The following is a 22,972-nucleotide window of genomic DNA, read 5'->3' as shown; positions in this document are numbered from 1 at the left end:
GAATTCATAGATGCAATAAAATATTCATTTGGTCTATGAGGAACATATTGTTGGATACTCATTGATGCGAGACTTTCGCGGTGATCAGTTTCTTGTTTACGACAAACGCAATTCTTCATCATTTGAACTGATTATTTTTCCATCGTAACCCATTGTTTGGTTCGAATTTGAAAGTCTCAAAAATGAATAATTGTTCTGCTTTCGATAGCAATGAAATATTTGGCTCAAGAGGTGGATAATTCACACCAGACACGGTGCCTTTTCAGGATGAAAATATCTCATATAGAGGAAAATTTATCAACAAATATTTTATCATATCATTATTATTGTTTCATTTAAGGGTTCATTTCTTGTCTGTGATTATTAGACAGTCGAAACGAAAAACTATTATCCTTTGTTTCGCATAAAACAAAGATTTTTCGGGAGCAAAATACGCATGGGAGTATCGAATAACGAAGGAGTAGTGCTAGAAATGACATTTTTTGCATGTACAGAGAATGCAATTTTTTTTGAACTACTAAATTTATTTTTGCCACAAAAATTTTTCATTCCGACGCACTCTCTGCATGTTTGGCACAAAAAAATCCTTTTCTGATAATTTTCAAAAAACTATTTTCTTGGCACAAGTAAGACTTGTTTGAGAATTTTGTCGTTTTTCTCTCAGTGTATAATGGCATGTAGACATTATTCAGAGTTTTTACCTTGATTCGTTCAATTTATTACTCGGAAAACGTCAGGAGATCGTCAGGTAGAGTTAAAAAAACTGATGATGCCATTGAGAAATTTATGTGATCATTGGGGAAGATAAAACAAGTGGGAAATTGTTATCCTCACAACATAGTCAATACATTTTTTGCTAATAAATTAGCTATTTGATTCCGATGATTCATTAACTTCAACACTGCCCCAACGCTAAACTTTTGACGCTTCCCAGAATATTGGGTTCAAAATAAATTTTATGATACCAGTAAAAACCGTCTTTTTCTCACCAGCATCGTAAAATATAAAAAAGTGAAAAAAATTACTTCCTGACGACTGTGATTACAGACCTCGCCTTCGGCTCGGCCTGTAACCCTCACACTTGTCAACAACTACATTTTTCATTCGTATCGTAATATACGATTTTCAACAACCGATGATGCAATCAATCTCATGATCGGACTCGATCAAGATGGTAGACGGAGAAAATTATTTGGTGAATTTCTACATAATAACCTAGTTGTTGAAATTCACCAAGTAATTTTCGCGTAAGTGGGAGACCCGGGTTCGAATCCCAGCTGGGCGGACGGGATTTTTTCTCTCCAAATTCGAATTCTCTTTGAATTGATTTAATGCCTAAAGGCGGTTAGGCGGTGTTGTGAAGCGATTTTGGAGAGAAAAATTTCGTGGTTCCCGGTAGCTTAGTTGAGAGAGTGCTCGGCGCGAAACTGGGAGACCCGGGTTGGAATCCCGGCTGGACGGTGCGGAAAATTTTTTTCTGTCTAAATTCTAATTCTCTTTGAATTTTTTTTGTGAATTTCTACATAATAAACTAGTTGTTGAAATTCACCAAGTAATTTTCGCGTAAGTGGGAGACCCGGGTTCGAATCCCAGCTGGGCGGACGGGATTTTTTCTCTCCAAATTCTAATTCTCTTTGAATTGATTTAATGCCTAAAGGCGGTCAGGCGGTGTTGTGAAGCGAATTTGGAGAGAAAATTTCCGTAGTTCCCGGTAGAGCTTAGTTGAGAGAGTGCTCGGCGCGAAACTGGGAGACCCGGGTTGGAATCCCGGCTGGGCGGTGCGGGATTTTTTCTCTCTAAAATTCTAATTCTCTTCGAATTTTTTTTGTGAATTTCTACATAATAAACTAGTTGTTGAAATCCACCAAAGCTGTTGAAAAAAATAAATTACCCATCAGTTAGTGAATTTCAACAACTAGTTGCTGAAATTCACTAACTAGTTTGTTACTTCACCAAATAATTAACTGAATTATTGTACACATTCTTTCAACAATTTAAAAAAAAACCTCCGTAGCTCAAAAATTGGAGGACCTGGACTATTTTCAACATTTTAAGCGTCTGTGGGGCAAACGAACAATAAACAATTATTTTTTTACACTAATTATTCGTTTTTAGACATGTATAAACTATCTTCAATGCATGAGAAATCTCCCTCCAACAGTCCGCGAATTTTAAAACTCAATAGTCTCCCCTTAAAAGAATAATTAGAATAACGCTGATTGGTCACAATTTTTTTTTCTTTTCTCATCGCAATTTAATTGATTTGCCAAACTCCATTCCTTGATAACCCACATTTGCGCTATTGAAGACGACAAAATTAAAAAGAAGAATATTTTTTTAATTTCAGATGCTAGTTGGTGAATATCTTTACGCAAGAAACAGCAATGGGCCATCGTCGATTATGCTATTTGGCAAGGTGATACCTCCATGGGTGTCATTGGCCTACAATAAGGTGAGTGAAATTGTTGAATGAGAAAGGGGAGGGGGGGGGGGGAAGAAAGTACACGTCAGTAAATGAAAAGTTCGAATTCTCAGAAAGAGCGGAAATACACAAACAAAAGGAGTTGTGTTGCAAGGCCCTCGTCCGAATTTTTTTCCGTCTCTACTTAAATAACGGGTAATAAACTGTGAAATGTGCAATTTAAGCCGTTCAGACGAGTTCTTACGTTCGCCATAAAATGTAGTGGCTTTCGAAACTCTTTGTATATTTTTCGGCTTGAGGAAATTGAGGATCTCATTTCTAGTCGTCGGCTTTCGTAATTCTTCTTTGAAAGATAGGTGCAAGGTCTTTCCAAGTAATTTGACGGGGGTTTTATTTAGCATTGTCTCATGATTGAGGTAACGGAAGTGGCAAATTTTGTCAACAGTTTAGAACAATTTAAAAGATTACACTGAGAGAAACAATAGCTCCGCCGAAAAACGGCGTTTCACGCGAGAATATTTGATGGAGTGGAACAGATTCACTTGAGAGGAATTAGTTTCACAAAAATTAAATTTTTGTCGTGATCATCTTGAATTAAATTCGTGACGTGAAATACTTCTGGCAAAATTCGAACTGTTGGCAGGAAAAAATTCAGTAGCGAAGTGGTAAAACGGTACAAGTCAATTTTGAGTATTGATCAGTTTTCAATGAATATCTCGAAATCTAAGGGAGATGGTAAAATTTTTGCTATAACCTTTTTTGTAGAAAGAAATCTAAGGGAGATGGTAAAATTTTTGCTATAACCTTTTTTGTAGAGCCGATTGAGAGCTACAACAAATGTAATTACGAAAATTTCGCTATCTCCCTCAGATTCGAAAATATTGCTCATAATCTCAACTGGGAGATAAGTAGACTTAAACCGTTTTACCACTTTGTTACTGAATGAATCTATTGTACGACAATCATTCGATCTGAGGAAACTCCGTAGGATTATACCATAGAAAGAATACATTGGCGAGGATTTTTTTCCCAAAAAAATTGTCCCTTCGAAATTATTTAGTTTTACCAATAACACAGGTTTCGGAAAGAAAATGGTATTTTCCTCATGAAATTATCATTTGTTTCATGGAAATTATAAATGTTTATTGGACAAAGATATGCACTACACGAGAAGAATTACTACAACAAAAATGATCGTTTTTGTTGGAAACTTTGTTTTTTGACTACAAGTAAATTGATTCGACACGACAAAAAATCTCTTCAGTGGAACATAATTTTATGATACAAGTGAAAAAGGGGATTTTTTGCACGCTTCGCGCGCAAAGAACCGCCTTTCTCTCATCATTATCATAAAATATCGTAAGATACTTATGAAAAAATATACTTCCTGGCGAGTGTGAGGGTTACAGGCCGAGCCAAAGGCGAGAAAAAAATTGAGTCTGCTGGAAAACTATATATTTCACGTGAGAATATTTGATGGAGTGGAACAGATTCAAATTAACCAACTTGATAGAAGGAAATTTAATATCTTTCACAAAAATTGAATTTTTTTCGTGATCATTAGAAATAGCCCTAGAAGAATTCGAACTGTTGGCAGGAAAAAATATAATCTATTGTACGACAATCATTTGATATGAGAAAACTCCGTAGGTTTATACCAGAGATTGCCCAATTTGTAATATTTTATTACGGTTAAATATTGTAGCCCTTAATTAGATAACATCACTCTGAAATTTTTTGAGTACTTAAGTATCATCAATTCAAATATTCAAATTTTCAACTATTTTATCAATCAATAAATCTTCCAAGTTTTTACGTGCTTGATTTTTTTATTAAGAAAAAAAAATGGGGAGGAAAAATTTTGATCAATTTATGTTGAGGAATTTCTATAGAACAGTTCCAGTAGAATAAGTTCTTCAAAGAGATCAAATTGTATTGATTTCTTCTATAGAATACTTTCCACTGAACATTTTCTATATTACAAAAAACGCGTCGAAAATCTGCGAAATTTCTGTGTAGAATTTTTAATAGCAGTTCAATAGAAATCCAATAGAATTTTCTTGATGCTCGATTCACACTCAACATTTTTTGTTATAAACTACCATGGATTTAGTTTAGACCTTCGATGTGACCTTGTTTTTTAACGCAATCGCTTCATTGATAACTCCTTCATTTACATGATTTTTCTTAAAATTATCTCGACTTGAAAGAAAAAATCCTCTAGTAAAAAAAATCAGACTCGTTTGAAGGCCATCTACTCCCCCGAGAACGATAAAAAAATTTAAATGTGCTAAACATGCTAAAAATACTTTTAAAAACGTATTGTTTTGTGAAATGTATCTCATGAATGAAAACAACAAGTATGAAAACATTGAAACGGAAATCAAACGCACTCACTGGAACATTTTATTGGTTTTCTATTGAACTTCTCTTGATATCCTATTTAAACTATTGCAAATCTGTAGTAGAATTTCATTCTGATTTTAATTGGAACAAATATTCGTTTTTTGCTGATTTTTTTTTGCATAGATCGATTGTTCTACATAAATTATTCTGTCGCGATTTTTGCAAAACGATTTTTAGGCCCCGATTTTCCAAGTCTTGTTTTGGGATTTTATAATAAATGACAAACAAAATATAATACAAAACAACTTGGAAAATTAACGCCCAAGAAATTGGATTTCAAAATCAATTGAATTTTTTCAATTGAAAAATATCGGTCCAAAAATTTGGTAGAAAGGCTGCAAAGATTAAAGGAAATCGACAAAAAAACTTATGATGTCAATAAAATTCTTATAGACTTTCACAAGAAATTTAATAGAATTCTTTAATGGAAGAGCTACATTTTTATTTCCATCTGTTTTTATTTTCATTTTTTTTGTTTTCCATTGTACGTGAATTTGTTTGTTGTACATTAAATTTTTTTATGTGATATACCTTTTCTATGCCATAGTATGTACATTACACATGCTGTAATGTAGGAAAAGCGTTTTAACACATTGTAGAATGGAAATGATAGAAGACTTGACCGATATTGCACCCCTCGCCAATCAACTCTGCTGCAGCGCGATCACTTCTAGTAGAACAAAAAGTTGCAAAAGGAAGGAACTTCGTATTCAACGAATATATGATTCCAGAAATTGTACATTACGCGAAGAAAAATTCTAGTGCTGGCACTGGAAAAAAATATAAATGAAATTATACATTTTATTGGTTTTCACGTTAATTTTGTTCGTATTCATATGAAAATTCTCCAGAATACCCCAGAAATTATACTCAACAGCACTAGGATTTCGTACTAGCACTCAAATTTTTCAAAAGAATTTCGCCCCGCGAATTCTATAATTCACTTCCAGTCCAATCGTTCCGGAAGTTGTAATTATTCCGAAATGCAAAGATGATTGAGAAGAGATAATATTTACTTGTCACTGTTTATTGCTTCAACAAACATTGACAAACTGAGTCAACACTGCAAAACAATCCGAGTGTTTCATGATCAAGCACATGAGCTTAAGGTGTTCCGTTCGGAAAAGGTAAATGATGAAATTCATCTGGATTTCATCTATGATGTTTATAATCATAGTTTGATTATCTATGAATTTTTCTTAATTTTCTCTAGATTTTCTTTTTAAGTTATTAACAATTGAAGTCGCTTCTCGTACATGGCCTCTTAAAGTAATATAAACATAACTTGAATTTTAAAGAATACAATCTGAAATAAAGGCTAAACAAAATTCAATGGGAATAGAAACATTTTGCTTGAGTTTGTGCTCACCTAGCAGTCTAGTACTATTGATAATAATTAATCTAGAAGTGCAAGAATAACGCAGTTTTATGAGGAAATGAACTCTGCGAGGTCAAGGGGAAGATTAAAGTCTAGAAAAAAATCTCAAAAAATCAGGAAAAGCAAATAAAAATTGTATACCCAATATGAAAATTATCGTCAGTGTCAAACATTAATGTGAAATAATTTACATTTCTGCGTGTCCGAAATGACGCGTTGTGTCGAAACACCGTAGTCAAACGAGAGACTATTGGTCAACAAATCATTGAGGAAAGAATTTGATGAATAATTTTTTTTTTGCCTTGTTGAATTTATTTTTACTCGTTACACTCCACGATACGGTATGATTCATGCGCATAAGAATTGTACACATTTAGGTTTGTGCACAAGTGTAAAAATGTAATAAAACGTGCACATCAGTCTTTTAATCGTTCACAGATGCACTCAATGTCCTTTTTTGTTGTGCACGTGAAATATATTAGGTAAAATTTTCAAAAGTTTATGCACAAAATCAAGGAAGTACGCAATATTTTTCTGCACATGAGAAATTAATTTTAGCCGCGTGCTCAGATCCTGTATAATTTCTTACGATTGCCCCCATATTCTCGGGGATACAATTTAGGAGATCATAAATAATGAACTCGATCTTTCCATCTAATGAAAAAATGGTTCTCATTATATTCTTAAAAAATAAATCCGTGGTAGATTCATAAATTTGAAATATGGTGAATTTTTGGTAAAACTTTATAGTGCATAGTTTCTGCGATATTCAACCCTAAAATATGGAAATTTCGTGAAATCATTCATTTTTTAATTCAAATAATTATTGTTGCCTTCATCATCAACATATCAGGATAGAAAAACTCAATACAGTAGAGGCTTCGTATAAGATACCTCTCTATAAGATACCTCGCGCTCCGAGCGCTCGAGGCCGAACCCCACTCTCGGCACTTTTATCGCCTCCCGAATGTTTATGTTCCGTGGGCTTCTTGCAAGATACCTACGGCCCCGGTCATCTTTCAACGGGAAGAGAGTAGTTATAAGGATCAAACGGTCCTCCACCCACTCACCCTCAATTTCCCCATTCTAGATCGGCCTATTCGGATTTGGAGGTGTAGCATCGCAACTGACGACCGACATAGCCAAGTACACGATTGGACGATTACGCCCACATTTCATGGACGTATGCAAGCCAAACATCGACTGTTCACTTCCCCAGTATCAAAACGTGTACATAACTAATTTCACCTGTACATCAACCACCTCAACCGTGAGAATGCTCAAAGAAGCCAGGTAACTGCGCCTTATCATAATGAATAAATGAATGAAATCGCGAGCAATTAAAAATCATCCGCAATCACTTTGCGATGCGAATCACTGAAATCCTCTGCTATTACGTAACACGCACGAGATTCCCCTCGTGTACGTGCAGCGCATGGGAATGATGTGGTGGAGAAGGTCATCAGGTGTAATCCGCTGAAAATAGTCGGCGAGTTTCGAGTGGCGATACTGGGTCAATGCTAGTTATCTATTATCATACAATTTATGTTTATGATCTTTTCAATGGGTCTCTCTCGATGCATACAGGCTCAGTGCGTGATTCATCGCCATTCCTACTATAACGAAATCAGTAATGAAGGCAGTAGCGATGTGCTAAAAGGAGATAAGTGCATTTTTTGCGAAAGTCGTAATATTATTATTAATGTTTGAAAATTAGTCGTTTATTGTGATTGACGCAAAAATGTTTTTTTTAAATACACTTATCTCCTTTTACCACTGAAGTGATCAATCGGTTTCAGTCGACTTAGCGCCCACACGGAGAGAAATATTCAGTAAAAATTACGTATCTTTTCCGTAATTCCGGAGCGAAATGTAGTTGTAGACAATTTTACGGAACTGTCACGGACTTTTTCCGGCGCGTTCCGTAATTTTTATCTGAATCTCCTGTGAAAAATTACGATACCGTCACTTAAATTTTCTGAGTCGATTACGTAATCGGTGAGTGAATTGTGAGTTTCGTAATTTTTACTGAACATTTCTCTCCGTGCAGTCGCGTTTTTGTTGAATAATTCGGAATTTAAGAAAGCGAAATTTTTGTAAGATCTTTTTCGATAGGCTTCACTTTTCTTTACGGAAAAGATTTTTAGGAAAATTTTGCTAACTCCTTTGAAATTTGAGATATTCATTGGGAACTGGCGCTAGAATGGAATTTAAGAAAGATAGCGAAATTTTTGTAAGATCTTTTCTGATAGTCCTCACTTTTCGTTACGGAAAAGATTTTCAGCAAAATTTTGCTAACTCCTTCACAATTTGGGATATTCATCGAAAACTGGCGCTAGAATGGAATTGACTTGAACCGTTTGACCACTTCACTACTGAAATAGTCACTCGGGAATTTGTCGTTGAACACACCGACACTACGAGAAAAACGACAAAGTTTTCAAACAAGTCTTGTTTGGGCCAACAAAATCGTTAGTTGAAAATTCAAAAAAAAATAATAAATGCTTGGTTGGAATTTGAAAGTCTCAAATATGAATAATTGCTCTGCTTTCAACAACAACGAAATTTTTGGCTCAAGAGCCGGATAATTCACACCAGACGGTGCCTTTCCAGGATGAAAATATCTTTTATAGAGGGAAATCAAGAAATATTTTTAACCCTAATATTTCATTCAACCCTAGATTGGTCACCCTATGAGGGAAACGAATAAATTTAAAAAAAATTGACTTTGTCAATTGAAGTGTCTAAAAAATTATAGTAGTTTTTAGAACAACATATTTCCTAAAATTCTTAAAGAAAACAAATTATTTCGAACAGATGAATTATTTTTTCCCATGTTAAAGGGAAACGGAACCCCTGCGTTTATATAAATCTTTAGAATTGTGTTTCTCCTGCAATTATTATTTTTTATTCATTAAACTACTTCAGTGACTCAACAATGCGATAATCGAGTCGATAAAGTAATTTCATAAATAGAAATGAATAATTGAAGGAGAAAACAATTCTAAGATTTGATGTAGACAAAGGGATTCCGTCTCTCCTTAAATGAAATTGCCCATGACGCGACGTTGCCGGAAACTCGCTAAACGCGCCCGGGCAGTGTAGAGTGAATTCGGCAACGCTCAAACCTGAATAACACGGCGGGGAATCCCCGCGGAGGTGGCCAAGTCGCAAGGTCGCGTTTCGGTAACCAGACTAGGGTTAAGAATGAACTTTTTGTCTGTGATTATTGAATGGCCGAAATGACAATCTACTAGCCCTTTGACAGAGAATAAATTTTTTTTGAAAAGACAACATCTATTTTTCGCAATAAAAATTTTCAATCTCGGCGCTCGCTTTGAATGTTTGATACAAAAACATCCTTTTTTGATAATTTTTAACAAACGATTTTGTTGGCACGAGTAAGACTTGTTTGAGAATTCTGTAGAGAAATGGTTTATTTGAATCAAATTTCGAGAGATCATCCACCCGGGCCTTAAAACAGAAATAGTGAAAAACCACTAAAATTTTAAGGAGAGACTACTATGAGTTTTAAAAGTAGCGGACGATTGGAGTGAGATTTTTCATACGTTGAAGATCGATTATATATATCTAAAAACATATAATTAGCGCAAAAAAATTAATTGTTGATTGTTTGTTTGCCTTGCACACGCTTAAAATGTTAAAAATAGTCCAGGGCCTCCAGTTTTTGAACTACAGAGGTTTCTTTTTTTTCAAAATGTTTGAAAAAATCTGTGCAATAATAATTACGAATTAGTCTGATGTTAACCAATCATTAAGGAGAGGAGGAGGAATACATAGGCGTAAAACAAAGGAAAACGTTTATAACACCAAAGAGATGAATAAATAAAAAAAATTAGCCGAATTACAAATTAGTTTGTTGAAATTTCGCTTCGTTTACAATCAAAATTTGCGTCATTCATGTAAAATATCCAGAAAAATTGTCCTTAAAAGATTTAAAATATATTCTCGATTCTTTCAGAAATATATTTCGGACTTTTTTACATGAATGGTGCGGATTACATTAAAAAAATAACGAAATTAGCCGTTTGGGAGTTGAATTTCAAAAAACTAATTCATAATTGTTATTGTACACTTTTTTCAAAAATTTTGAAAAAAAAGAGACCTCCACAGTTCCAAAATTGGAGGCCCTGGACTATTTTTCACATTTTACACGTCTACGGGGCAAACGAACAATAAAAAATTGTTTTGTTTTTCATTTATTTCAGTATGTACACTCTCTCGGGTTTTTATATTTTGTGCTCTTCTCAGTTCCCCTTCAGATACCAATATACACTGTACATTGTATAAAATTCAAAAAGTTCATAAACAAGTTGATAATAAAAACATGAACATACACACAGCCATCATCCTAAACTTAATCTTAACAGTAATAAACAATTGATTTTGTTGCGCTAATTATTAATTTTTAAATATATACAATCGACCTTCAATTTATGAGAAATTGCATTCTAATAGCCCGCGACTTTTAAAACTCATAGTAGTCTCCCCTTAAGGATATTCAAGTATCTTTTACAGTTTGGTACAGACCATACTATAGATTCGACTATTTTCAATCATCAAATTTGTCAATCAAATTGCGTGAGAAAAATTTGAAAAAAATCATGAATATTCAGTGTCATTCAAATTTTATTTTGCACAGAATTATGATTTTTTAAACATTCGTTGTTTATAAATAAATAATTAAAATTGTTTAAACTTTCGGAAATCTTTCTTTAGGCATGAAATCGATTTATGGTAAAATTTTGAATATGAATAAATTTGTTACGATTCCGAACAAATGATTTTTATGGTAGAAAATTGATTGTTTATAAATTATTTATAGAAAAGGCTTATAATTTTCAAAAATTGCAACTTTTTAATTATTTCATCAATCTTTCTCCAAAAATAAACTTTCTAAAATTTCTTCAGATTTTTATAATGTTTTCTAACAGTTCAATATTAAGATTCAAATTCAGACCTGCAAAATTTAAATAATAAAATCGTTGTAAAATGTCCGTAAACTTAGGATCAAATACGGCTCAAATGAAAGCTGTGAGGCTCGACTACAAAAGTAGAGAAGCATTTCACTGGAGAAAAAATAGTCAAAGTACTTGGATATCCTTAATAGAACCCCAGTAGAATTATCCAACTCCCGTCATAATGGTATCAAACAATGGTAAAAGCCCGAAAAAGCCCTCTAGCATCCTCACCCACGATAATCCCCAGTAGACAATCGCTATCACAAAAATAATCTCACATTCTAAATTCAGATTTCCCCACTGATGAATAACACAATGAGCTTCTGAAATTTAATCGTAAACCGTTTGATACCAAAACAGTAAATTCATTCACCATCGTGAGTTTGGCGTCCGCTATTCCCCACGAAACTTGTGTTTCGTTTAAGGGCAAAGCCATGTGACTATTTCTCATGTTTTTTTCCCTCATTTAACCATTCACTCTTTTAACGGCCTCACCACGACTATCCGTAGAAGGGTCTGTTTGAACGAGTAAAAAATATCGAAATAAAAACTTGCTCTCCCTTTCCCTCTCATCACTCGGTGGCTATCTTTAGAGTTTCTAGAGCGGGCAAAAAATATTGAAAGATTCGAGTGTTTGAAATGGCCCGAGGAAGATACATTAGATACATTAGATTTAAGCTAATTGAGTTGGGTAGTTACTCTCGATTTTTTTGACATTTTTTTTTTTCATGTTTCAGACTGTCATTTCCATCAGGCCACTCCTCGTTCTCGGCTTACGCGATGGTCTATCTCGCAGTGAGTGCCTCTAAAATTACAGTGTCATATTTCGTTCACTTTTAGAGAGGATGCGGATAAAAGACTTAATGAACTTGTTAATGTTTTTTTTTACAGTTGTACCTGCAACTGAGGATAACGTGGAAGGGAAGTAAACTTCTTAAAAATGTGCTGCAATTGATGTGCCTGTGGATGGCGTGGTTCACAGCTATGTCTAGGGTTTCTGATTACAAACATCATTGGAGTGACGTTTTGGTTGGACAGCTACTGGGAATTGTGGCTGCTCTCATTATGGTAAAATTTTTCAACATTTTTATTATCAATTATTGACGACAGCAATAACACGTTTGCGGGGAAAATTAAATTCTTCGGGGATATGGAATGGAATGCGTTTTGAGTCATTTAACTGATATAACTTTGTGGAATTAATTGAAACAAATTTACCGTGTTGTCGCTTCAATTCGCGTTAATTAGTTATCTTATAGGAATGCAGCTCATTAGAGTAATACGGGGTATTTAGCATAAACCAGCAGGGAAGTGGTGAAACCAGATAAGTCAATTTTGCTTGGGATCCGGTTGCTGAGGATCTCTGAAATGTTGAGATGTCGAAATTTTCGGAGACAATATGAGTGTCCTGAGAGCATTACGTACGAAAAAATTTGATAGAAAAGCATAGCGAATTCACTGGAAAACTCTATTAGGTTTCTGTGGAAGTTCTACTGAAAATTTCGTATTAATAGAATTTCCTTTCTTTCTCTCGCTTCGAATTTCTAAGGGGACAAAGAAAGAGGAGCAAAAGAACTTGCAAAATTTATGTGGAGACAACCGTATGGAAAATGTCGATGACAAAATTCTACTGATATTTAAAAAAAAAGTAAATATTGAACATTTCTATCATTAAAACGCCTAGTAACATGTGGAATTTTTCAAAAGAATCGACGAGAAACCAAGATAATTTCGGATAGACATTCAATAGAACTGTCTGGCGGATTCGTTACGTTTTTTTGGCGAGTTCGCTACGTTTTTATGGGCTCAGGTGAATTTTTTCTTTGAATAAGCAGTGGAATGTGGCAGTGAACTACAAATTGTGGGACTAATTGAATTAGCTAGATTTCGTGAAGCTTTTATTTCACACTTGGGGGGAAGATTCTCATGAAAAAACTTTTCAAACTTTTTTACATTCCAAAATCTTTAAAATCCGTCAGGTCAGAAAAATGACCGTCATGTAACCACAATTTTTCTAGTGTCATAATGGCGGTCATACTTTCCCCTGCCAACAATTTCTAACAAACTAACTAGATGTAAACGGACAGCAATGAATTTTTCGTTTGATAAAATTTTGTCACATCTCGTAATAATTCGTATTTCCAATTATTTATTTATTTATTTATTTATATTTATTGATAACTGTCCTTCATGGACAACGCCTTATGGCAGTGGGGGTACACGTGGCATACGTAAATATAAATGGAATAGAAAAATAGAAAAAATGAACAATAATAATCAAGTAAAAAAAAACAGAAAAACCGCAGTATCTCGAAAACTTAGTATGAACGGGTATACATATTTTGAGTGATCGAGATAGAAAAAATCGAGACAAATATTTTGAAAAAAAAAAAAATCGATCGGGTGAATATTTCTCGAGATATTAAGGAAAAACGAAATTTCGATAAATGACTATATCTCAGAAACTACTGGACCGATTGACTTCAAATTGCGCTCAAAAATTGCGCTCAAAAATTGCGCATTGATAGTACCTATTTTAATGCAAAATTGCAGATTTTTATGGATGAATTTCACGGTATTAATGTTATTTTTTCTAAAAAATAATCGACGAAAACTCAATCTGTCACACACAGACGTACAGACAGTTTTTCTAAACATCATTTCTTTACGTTTTATAACATTCTACATCATTTCCAGGCAAAATTAGAATATATGAAAATCGGTCAAATACAATGCTTCCATTCGGAAGCAAAATGATAAATAATAGTAGTACCACTACTATTATTACAGTGCCAGCAGATACTAGTTTGAAATAAAAATCTCAAACAGACATGATAGGAGTAGAGTGCAAATAGAATTTACAAAGCAGATTGCAAGACGTAAACCAAACACATTTACACTTAACTTAATTCGTATTTCCAATTATTAATTTTGATTTGAATGCATGTGTTTGACAATCAACTGAATGCCTTATCAGTAGACAATATTCTTGTCTGTGATTATTGAACAGTCGAAATGAAAAAATCCTATCCCTTCTTTCGTAAAACACGAATATAAAAACGAATATTTTTCGAGTGCAAAATACGTATAGGAATATCGAATAATGAAGAAGTAATGCTAGACATGACATTTGTTATTTGCACAGAGAATACATTTTTTTGGAACTACTAAATCTATTTTTGCGACAACAATTTTCAAAGTCTTTTTTTGATAACTTAAGGCCCGGGTGTACTATCTTTCGAATGTTATCTGGATTTTTTTTAATCTTTCGTAATTCAAAATTGTCAATTGAGTGGTACATCATGTAGAAATTCCTAAAAATTATAATAGAATGATAAAAAAAATGGAAAATATTCGCAACTTTTTCAAAGAGCGTTTTTAATTGAGATTCAGAATGAGTTGAAAGAAGAGGAAATTACAAATATCTGATTCGCTGTGGAAAATTATCTATTAGCTGTTATTTTCTATGGTGGATAACAAAACACAAACTCCTCATGGGAAGTGACAGCTAGGTATCTCAATTTTCATCACGCTGTGATGAAAAGTGGACTTTTCGGCACGCTCCGCGTGCCTAAAAGTCCAATTTCCGCCACATTGTGATGAAAAATATTGTTCGTAACTCGTGAAAAAATGTTTTTTAGCTCGTGGGATTATATCACTCGCCTTCGGCTCGTGATATAAAGCTCCCACTCGCCAAAAAACACTTTTTTGCACTCGTTACGAAATATACTATTTCAAAACAGTGGTATGTAGTCATCTGCCATTTTTATGTGATAAAAGTGTGATTAAAAAATTCTCCAAACTAATACAACTTTTTTCAAAGAGCCTTTTCCGTAATAAATGTCTCTGTGCAGTGTGGGAAAAGATTTACGAAACCAGTCTTCCCCCTGGATGATATTGGGTGACAGGCCGCCATTTGTCACCGTAAATCAAACACATTTTTCAATTTCTTATTATTCAACTTATTCTCAATATAAATTAAAAGCTCTTTGAAAAAATTAAGAATTTTTTCAACTTTTTTTTGATTATTCATTCATAATTTTTTAAAACTTCTGCATGATGCAGGACTTAATTGACAATTTCAGCTGACGAAAGATGAAAAAAAAACATCGAGATAACGTTCAAAGGATAGTACACCCGCGCCTTAAAAAAAACTTGTTTTTTCGCGCAAGTAAGACTTCTTCGAGAACTCTGTTTTCCCTTACTCGCCTCGCTACACTGAAAATAAAATTACCTTTGCCAAGTAAATTTCCTAACTACAAGAAAATCCACACATTTCAAATGCAAATATTTACATATATTTACTGGTGGCAAGTAAATTTACTTGGCAGAAGTCATTTTTTTTCTCAGTATACTTCTACCGCTCCACTCCGATATATTCTAATCTCCCTCTCAAATCAACTCCCCCCCACTCACAGTAGCACTGCGTCCCAAAAATCGGCAGTTATCTCCACTGCTTCATTAAAAAAGTCATCAACTGTGCTTTCAGGTTTTCGCAGTTGCGGATTTTTTCAAAGAGAGACGCTCCACCTCTCCCTCAATAGGCACGACAACGCACCCCGAGAAAATGACGACGTTGGATTACGACGTCGAGCCTGGCATGCAGGTGAATAACGGCACAGCCGATCGCATCAAATAGACAAAAAATTAATAACTAAAAAAAAACCTTTCAAACATTTGCTCGCTTCCACAAAAACAAAAAACCGAAAATCGCCGTGACGTTGCTCTTGGCTTTCGCCTAGACTCTGTTCCCGCTGACGAGCCCAGTCTCCGGGACAACAACACCCTCGCCCACCAACAAGTGAGACTGATAAATCCCCTCCGACTGATGGCAAACGTCTGGTCTTTCATTACTTCATGAAACTTGGTGGAGTTCGTCGGCGTTTGATGTCGAGCCGACAACGGGGTGACATTTCCCCTCGGGACATCACTCGATTCAGTCGCTGATTCCATCATCATCTTGGGGACATCTGAATTTTATTTATAATTCTTAACGCTTACTGGCTTTCATACCACCCAAAAGTCTGCGTTTTTCGTTTTTCACTCGTTTCTGTTTCTTCGTATCCAATTACTGTCCAATCACGCTAGCTACGAAATCCACGTGTTCATCGTGATTTTTTTTTTATAGTTTTAAGTTTTAGTTGGACCTTTTTCCATGTATTATTGTACATATGATTTTAATTTCCTGGCAATGCGTACGAGTCTTTTGTGCTTGTTGTATGTAATTACTCGTGCTATGGTTTTAATCTTCTGCGCACCATCTTTGAGAGATGTTCAAAAGACTAGTATTATTTTGTACCTTTGCTGGTAGTATTAGATTATTTTTACGCAGAGCTATTTATTTCAGATTATTGTTAATCAATAGATTGTTACGAATAGTTTTATTCACGAGTTATTATTGATTATTTGTTTTATGGAATGCACTAACGGTGGATAAATATGGATTGTCGTGCAAAGATGAGAATTGAGATGCAAAGTGACAGTCACGTGAGCCACTAATTTTATAACTCCAACGGGTCGTCACAAATTATTTGTAAATAAATTGCTGTCGAACCATCTATGTAGATGCATAATGACGGTCATAACTAATTTCTGAATTGTAATGGTTTTAAACAAAAAAAGGTTTATCTGTATAGACGATAAATGGCCGTGATTTTCGAATACGAAATTAATTCTAATGAGAATTAATAAAGAAAATATGAAGTTCCATCTATATAGATGAAAGATGTATGTCATTCTTTCTTGGAAAATTGTGACGGTCTGGGGGGGGGGGAATTGTGACCGTCATATAACGGGTCATGTGACGCATTTGCATCTCTAGATGAGGTTCATGACCACAACTGTTTTCATTTTCCCTAGGGAGGAAATAATTTTGGAGATGCAAAATGACAGTTTTGTGGGCCACAAATTTTCCAACTCCAACGGATGGTCACAAATTATTTGCAAATAAATTGTTGGCAAACCATCTGTGTAGATGCATAATGACGGTCATAACTAATTTCTAAATCGTGACGGTTTTAAATAAAAAAAATTTATCTGTACAGATGACAATGGTCATTTTCATTTCAAAATGCGCATTAGGCTAATACGAAATTAAGTCTAATGAGCATTGCTAAAAAAATATGAAGTTCCATCTATGCAGATGTAAAATGTATGTCATTCTTTCTTGGAAAATTGTGACGGTCTGGGGGGGAGGGAATTGTGACCATCATATAACGGGTCATGCGACGCATTTGCATCTCTAAATGAGATTCATGACCACAACTGTTTTCATTTTCCCTAGGGAAGGAAATTACTTTTTTAGATAATTCTTATATATTTGATATCGATATGTGTATAGTTGGGGTTGATCGAATATTATCGTACTGTGGAATTTATATTTTTATGCCTCGAGGCCTTGGAAGTTTTGTACTAAAAAAAATGTAACACGTTGTAATGTATTTCGAAATCCGGTCGTGGTACGACGATTTGATACGATAACAAACGTTGATAAATTCTTGTATATAAATTCTGATGAGAAACTGACTTCGAACATGTAATGACTATCTTTCTATTCCCATCCTTTTATTACGTTTTTTGTTGATTGCATGCAGGAAGTCCAAAGATCTTACAGAATCAAGTGCATTCTTTGAATGGAAAGATTGTAGATAATTGTTTTTATCGTTGAACTTCGTGAGGTGGTAGGGGCAAGAATTTTTTGACGATTTCTTTTGGGTTCTAGGTGAATTCATCCTGGACTACCCTGGTAAAATAGTCCGATTAGCCGTTATCGTCCGATTACTTTCCAAAAAAAGTGGTTGATAGATCTCATATTACGCATATAAATATTTAAATGAGCAATAAATATGAAAAATTTATATGAGCAATATAAGATCTATCAACCACTTTTTTGGAAAGTAATCGGACGATAACGGCCACATACCCTTGATCCTATTAATTCTCATAATTTTCTCAAACTCCAAACTCTACCTACCAGCCAATCGGAATTTAACGGGCAAAGACAGAAACATCATTAACGCCGATTCATTTTTTATCACTTGGTCGGAAATAATCGGACTGTTTTGCCAGGCTACTCATTCCAAACCAATTCATCCCGGACGATTCACCCCAAAACAAATCAATTCCACAACAATTTCATCCCAAACATCAAATTCCAATAGAATTCTTCACGGTGACAACGATAATTCAGGGAGAGAAAAATATTAACTTTATTTTCACAGAAAAAGGCACTCAACACAACATCAAAATCAATCAGATACTTCACGATTCCCTCCTAGTATTGTTTACACAACCGATCAACGGATTAACAGGAAACATTGCAAAAAAACGGTCAAATCATTCTTATCCATCTCAACTAACATTCGCCAGATAGGCCGCAAGTAATAGACCACAGCATCAATTTAAAAAATCAGTACAAAACTTGAAAATTAATCCGATAAGTCACGCGCTTCAGTCCAGCGTATTCTCCATCCAAACAGTAATAATAAAAAAATGGGATGAAACTGTCACGGGATGAATTTGTTTTGGGATGAAATTGTTTGGGATGAATTGTCATGGGATGAATTAACCGGATACCATTTTTTTGCAGAGGCTCTTGAAACTGGCGACTTCGAGGAATATTTCAGGAGACTTTTTCGTTATTCATAAAATTCTGTACAAACATCATAGTTTGATCATTTTTTTTCGTATCCTCAGAGAATGCATTTGAATTATTTTACTGGTTTTTTATGATAAATTGGGCAGATGATCACTCAAACAAATTATTTGGGGAATATTTTTAAAACTAGGGGGACTACAAAAACGCTAAGAGACATGAAACAAGTCATGTATGTCCAAGTTTATGGACTACAAAAAATGTCTCTTGGCATTGTTTTGTGGTCTATAAAATTCTACATAAAAAAATTTTTCAGTGAATTTTTATGAGGAATTTTTCTGGACCGCTTTAACTAGACAGAGAGGTCGGTGCTTTGGTGGTGTCACTCTAGCCCCCCCCCCTCCCGCTGCTGGAGCGCACCTCCCCACTGACTTTAGGCGCCCGATGAGAGAATCTCTCACGACTCCCGATCTATTTCGATACAAATATTTTCGATAAATTTATTGGCGCATTCTGAAGAAAATTTTCTTGCGCCAGAAGGAAGCGAAATAGTTACTTGAGGCATGTAAAAATGGTTCCTTTCAATATTTACAATTTTACGGTGTTTTCAACACCTTACAAAATTTTTGTGGGAGAGATTCTCATAACGCGCTGACTGACGGGTTAAGAGAAGAAATTTCAAAGTTGCAGAGGCCTTTATTTATCGTGCTAATAAGTTTACTACTTCAGTTTTAATTCAACAAAATAATAAAAAATTAGGTTTTGATTTTTTCCATTTATGAAAATTTCAAGTGTTCTCTTGCCGCAATTCTCAATCGATTGACTTCGAGTTTGGTTTGAACACACAGAATATAAGCATAAATATAACTAAATGAGGCTTTTTGAAAATCTTTTTTTGGGTTTTTGGAATTTTTTCCTTGAAATTGCAACAGGTGAAAAATTTTAAAATATTAATTATTATTAATTAATTAATTAGTATTAATTTTTTCAGTCTTCTTCATCACTCTTCTAGCTATATTCTGAATAAATAATTAGAATAATCTGGAAAAATTCCAACTTCAATGATTTAGGATGCAGTTCAATATTACTAATTGTTCTAATTTTTCACCTCAGTCAATTTTCAGACAGAAATTTAAAGAACTCAAAAAATAGAAACATCCAAAAATGCAAATTTAATTATGTTTGTGTGCATACTACGTAGGTCTGAACCAAACTTCGAGTCAATCTGTTGAGAATGGCGTCATTAGGACATTTATTCCTCTACAGACTCTTTCTATCAATAAAAAAATCAAAACCTAATGTTTTATTATTTTTCCACATTAAAATTGGAGTAGTAAACTCATTAAATTAATTATCAGCATAATAGATGAAGACACCAGCAATTTCGAAATTTCATTGCGGTCTGCCCTTAAATGGGAAAGCAAATTGTACAGAAATGTGTAAATTAAAGTGTAAATTGTACGTTACACAGATTATTTTCCAAATATCTGTAAACGTAGATGTGAAGGGAAATATGAGGAGACTTCTTTTCTAGCTCATCAAATTCTCTACAAAACAGGTTCTTCCTCCCGTCTCGTTCCTCTCCTCGAAAATTTTATTTCAAGGATTTGATGAATTCAAACAAAGAATTGTAAAAGACTAAAATACGAACGCATTCTCCTGCGAATATCTCTGAAACTATTGAATTTAGAGAAACACATCAAAAGACTTTCTTTTTAACCCAAGAAATTCTGCGCAGAAACGACTTTTCTCCACATTCCTTCCTTTTATTAGAAATTTCACATTTCAATGATTGATTTTTCATTCAAAGAAGAATATATTTACAAAAAAATTTTATATCCATTCTTGTGTGAAAATTTCGAGAATTATCAGCTGTAAAGATTCCTTGAAATGCTCTACCAAACTATCTTCTCTATCCCGTCTTTTTCCTAGAAATTTTATTCTCGTCATTTGACTGATTCAAGAAAGATATTATCTACAAACAAAAATTCAGTTAATTCTTCGCCAAAAAACCGCCAAGTTTCTTTCGCGAAGGAATTCGTCAGTTGCCAGTGAGGTAGAGTGAAGTCATCGAAAATAATGGGGAATATTTCGACCGTTAAATGTCTTTTTGTTTTTTTATAATAAACTCTGATTTTCATGAAAAAAACCACCTTATTAATTTGTACACCTAATACGATTAGATTTAGAGAAAAACATCAGAAGATTTGTTTTGTTGACCACAAAAATCTCTACAAAAAATGGTTTTTGACATTTTTCCAGATCACGCTCCTCCGCGAGGGATTTCTTTCAACGATCTAATTGATTGAAAAAAAAATAGCCTAAAACACCAGACGACCTTTTTTGTAGTGCGAAAAATGTTCGACAAACGATTTCTCTGGCACTTTTTTTCAATTTGTCCCTCCCATCTCTCTTAAAAAAATGTGATAAATTGGAAAAAAAATTATGCAAGAACAATACCCGAACCTATTATTATGCGAATGATTCGAAAAATATAAAGTCTAGAGCAAAACAACAGAAAAAATTTTTGTAACCCACAAAATTCTCTGCAAGAAATTCCTCTAGCTTTTTTTCTCGCCTTCTCCCCTCATCGCAAATCTTCCTTCGAGAAAATTTAGTAAATTGTAAAACAAAAATTATGCAAAAAAAAACACTCGAACCGCTTATTCCGCAAATGACTCAAAATATGAGGTCTAGAGAAAGAAAAAAATCAAAAGACATTTTTTGTAGCTCAGAAAATTCTCTGCAAAAAAGTCTCATAATGTTTTCTTCTAAACCTCGTCTTCCCGAAGATATTTGCAGAATAATCTGCAAAAGCATAGCTCGACTCATCTCCCTTTGGTACTTCCTCACTATTTCATTTCTTCTATCACTCTCCCAGATTAAAAACTCCTTTTATTTATTTTAGGATGAGAGAAGCCCACTGAGACGCGGAGAACCGCTCTACGGTGGCATAACAATGACTGATACCAACAGGAATGAATAATACACCTCGAAGATGATTACGAATGTACTTAAGCATTTTAATTCCGAAAGTATTACCACAATGACATTGACAATAAACAGTTTGCCATCTAAACCGTAAATTATTCATCGTAGTCGATAGACCTTGAGTTCCACACACATTGAGTTTGAACTAGTGATATTCAAACTATCAGCACATGACCATTATTTTTTTTTATCATACGACAAATTTAGATAAAGCTATCATTATATGACTTCTATTGATCAAGTTTTTTCAAATTATAATTTTTCGCTTTTCTCAGTTTACAATAGGCAATTATTAACCCTAGATTGGTCACCCTATGAGGGAGTCTCCGCCGTGCGTCGTTTTTCTTTAATTACATTATATTAATCCGATAAAATTTTTCATCTCCGATTTTTATTCTTTGCTATTTTTTAATGTATTCTATCAAAATGTGAGGATAGAAATTGAATTGATGGGTATTCCTTCATTATTTGAAAAAATATATCAATTTTAAAACTTTCCGGAGACATTGAAAAATCGAAATTTTTATTTTCTTGCTGATAATCTCTCCCTGCATTTTTCTCATTTTCTCTCAATGAAATCAGAGCATGAAAACGAAAAATTTCATTTTCATGATCTGATTTCATTGAGAGGAATTATTATATTATACTGATATTATTTAACATAAATATCTCTTCATTTGAAAATGAGAAAAACTGTTTCCATAATTTGTATAATACAAGGGGAATAGAATCCAATAAATTTAATTTAATCTAACCACAAAGAAAAATTGGAAAGAAAACAATAAAATAAATTAATATAATATAATACAATCTAGCGCCCGAAGCGCCCGTTCGCTAGTTCCAATTAACTGGCTAATCGGAAAAATTCAAAAAACTTTGACTTTATCAATTGAAGGGTCTAAAAAATTATAGTAGTTTTTAGAACAACATATTTCCCGAAATTCCTGAAGAAAACAAATTATTTAGAGCAGATGAATGATTTTTTCCCTTGTTAAATGAAATCACACACGAAAAAAATTTAATAGAAAAACCTAGCGAATTCGTTAGAAAATTCTATTGAATTTCTATTAAACTTTCTAGTAGTTTTTCGCTGATTCTATTGACTTGTTCAATAGAAAACATTCAATAAAAAAAGTCAACAGAATTCGATTTTTCTATATAACTTATTCTTTTCATATATTTTCTATAGAATTTGCTCG

The 22,972-nt window shown here is 33.9% G+C and overlaps 1 protein-coding gene across 2 annotated transcripts in view; it reads left to right on the top strand.

Annotated features, from left to right (window-relative positions):
* Window positions 1-21,855, top strand: part of LOC107038816 (putative phosphatidate phosphatase) — a 41,847-nt gene extending 19,992 nt beyond the window's left edge. Inside the window, exons 4-9 of one of the 2 annotated variants that reach the window (XM_015258106.2) lie at window positions 2,348-2,452; window positions 7,297-7,499; window positions 11,926-11,983; window positions 12,080-12,256; window positions 15,678-15,794; window positions 21,691-21,855. In XM_015258106.2, the coding sequence (XP_015113592.1) occupies window positions 2,348-2,452; window positions 7,297-7,499; window positions 11,926-11,983; window positions 12,080-12,256; window positions 15,678-15,794; window positions 21,691-21,768 (738 nt within the window). In that variant the 3' untranslated portion in view covers window positions 21,769-21,855. Of the gene's footprint in view, window positions 1-2,347; window positions 2,453-7,296; window positions 7,500-11,925; window positions 11,984-12,079; window positions 12,257-15,677; window positions 15,795-15,930; window positions 17,721-21,690 lie in introns of those variants that run through there. The other variant, XM_015258107.1, reaches the window with a different exon arrangement.
* The last annotated feature ends 1,117 nt before the right edge of the window (window positions 21,856-22,972 follow it).

This window comes from Diachasma alloeum, unplaced genomic scaffold (genome assembly GCF_001412515.2).
Source record: "Diachasma alloeum isolate Michigan unplaced genomic scaffold, Dall2.0 Dall_scaffold_00288, whole genome shotgun sequence".
NCBI classification, from domain to species: domain Eukaryota; kingdom Metazoa; phylum Arthropoda; class Insecta; order Hymenoptera; family Braconidae; genus Diachasma; species Diachasma alloeum.
The sequence above is the reverse complement of the archived record's forward strand: the minus strand, read 5'-3'. Positions and strand labels throughout refer to the sequence as shown.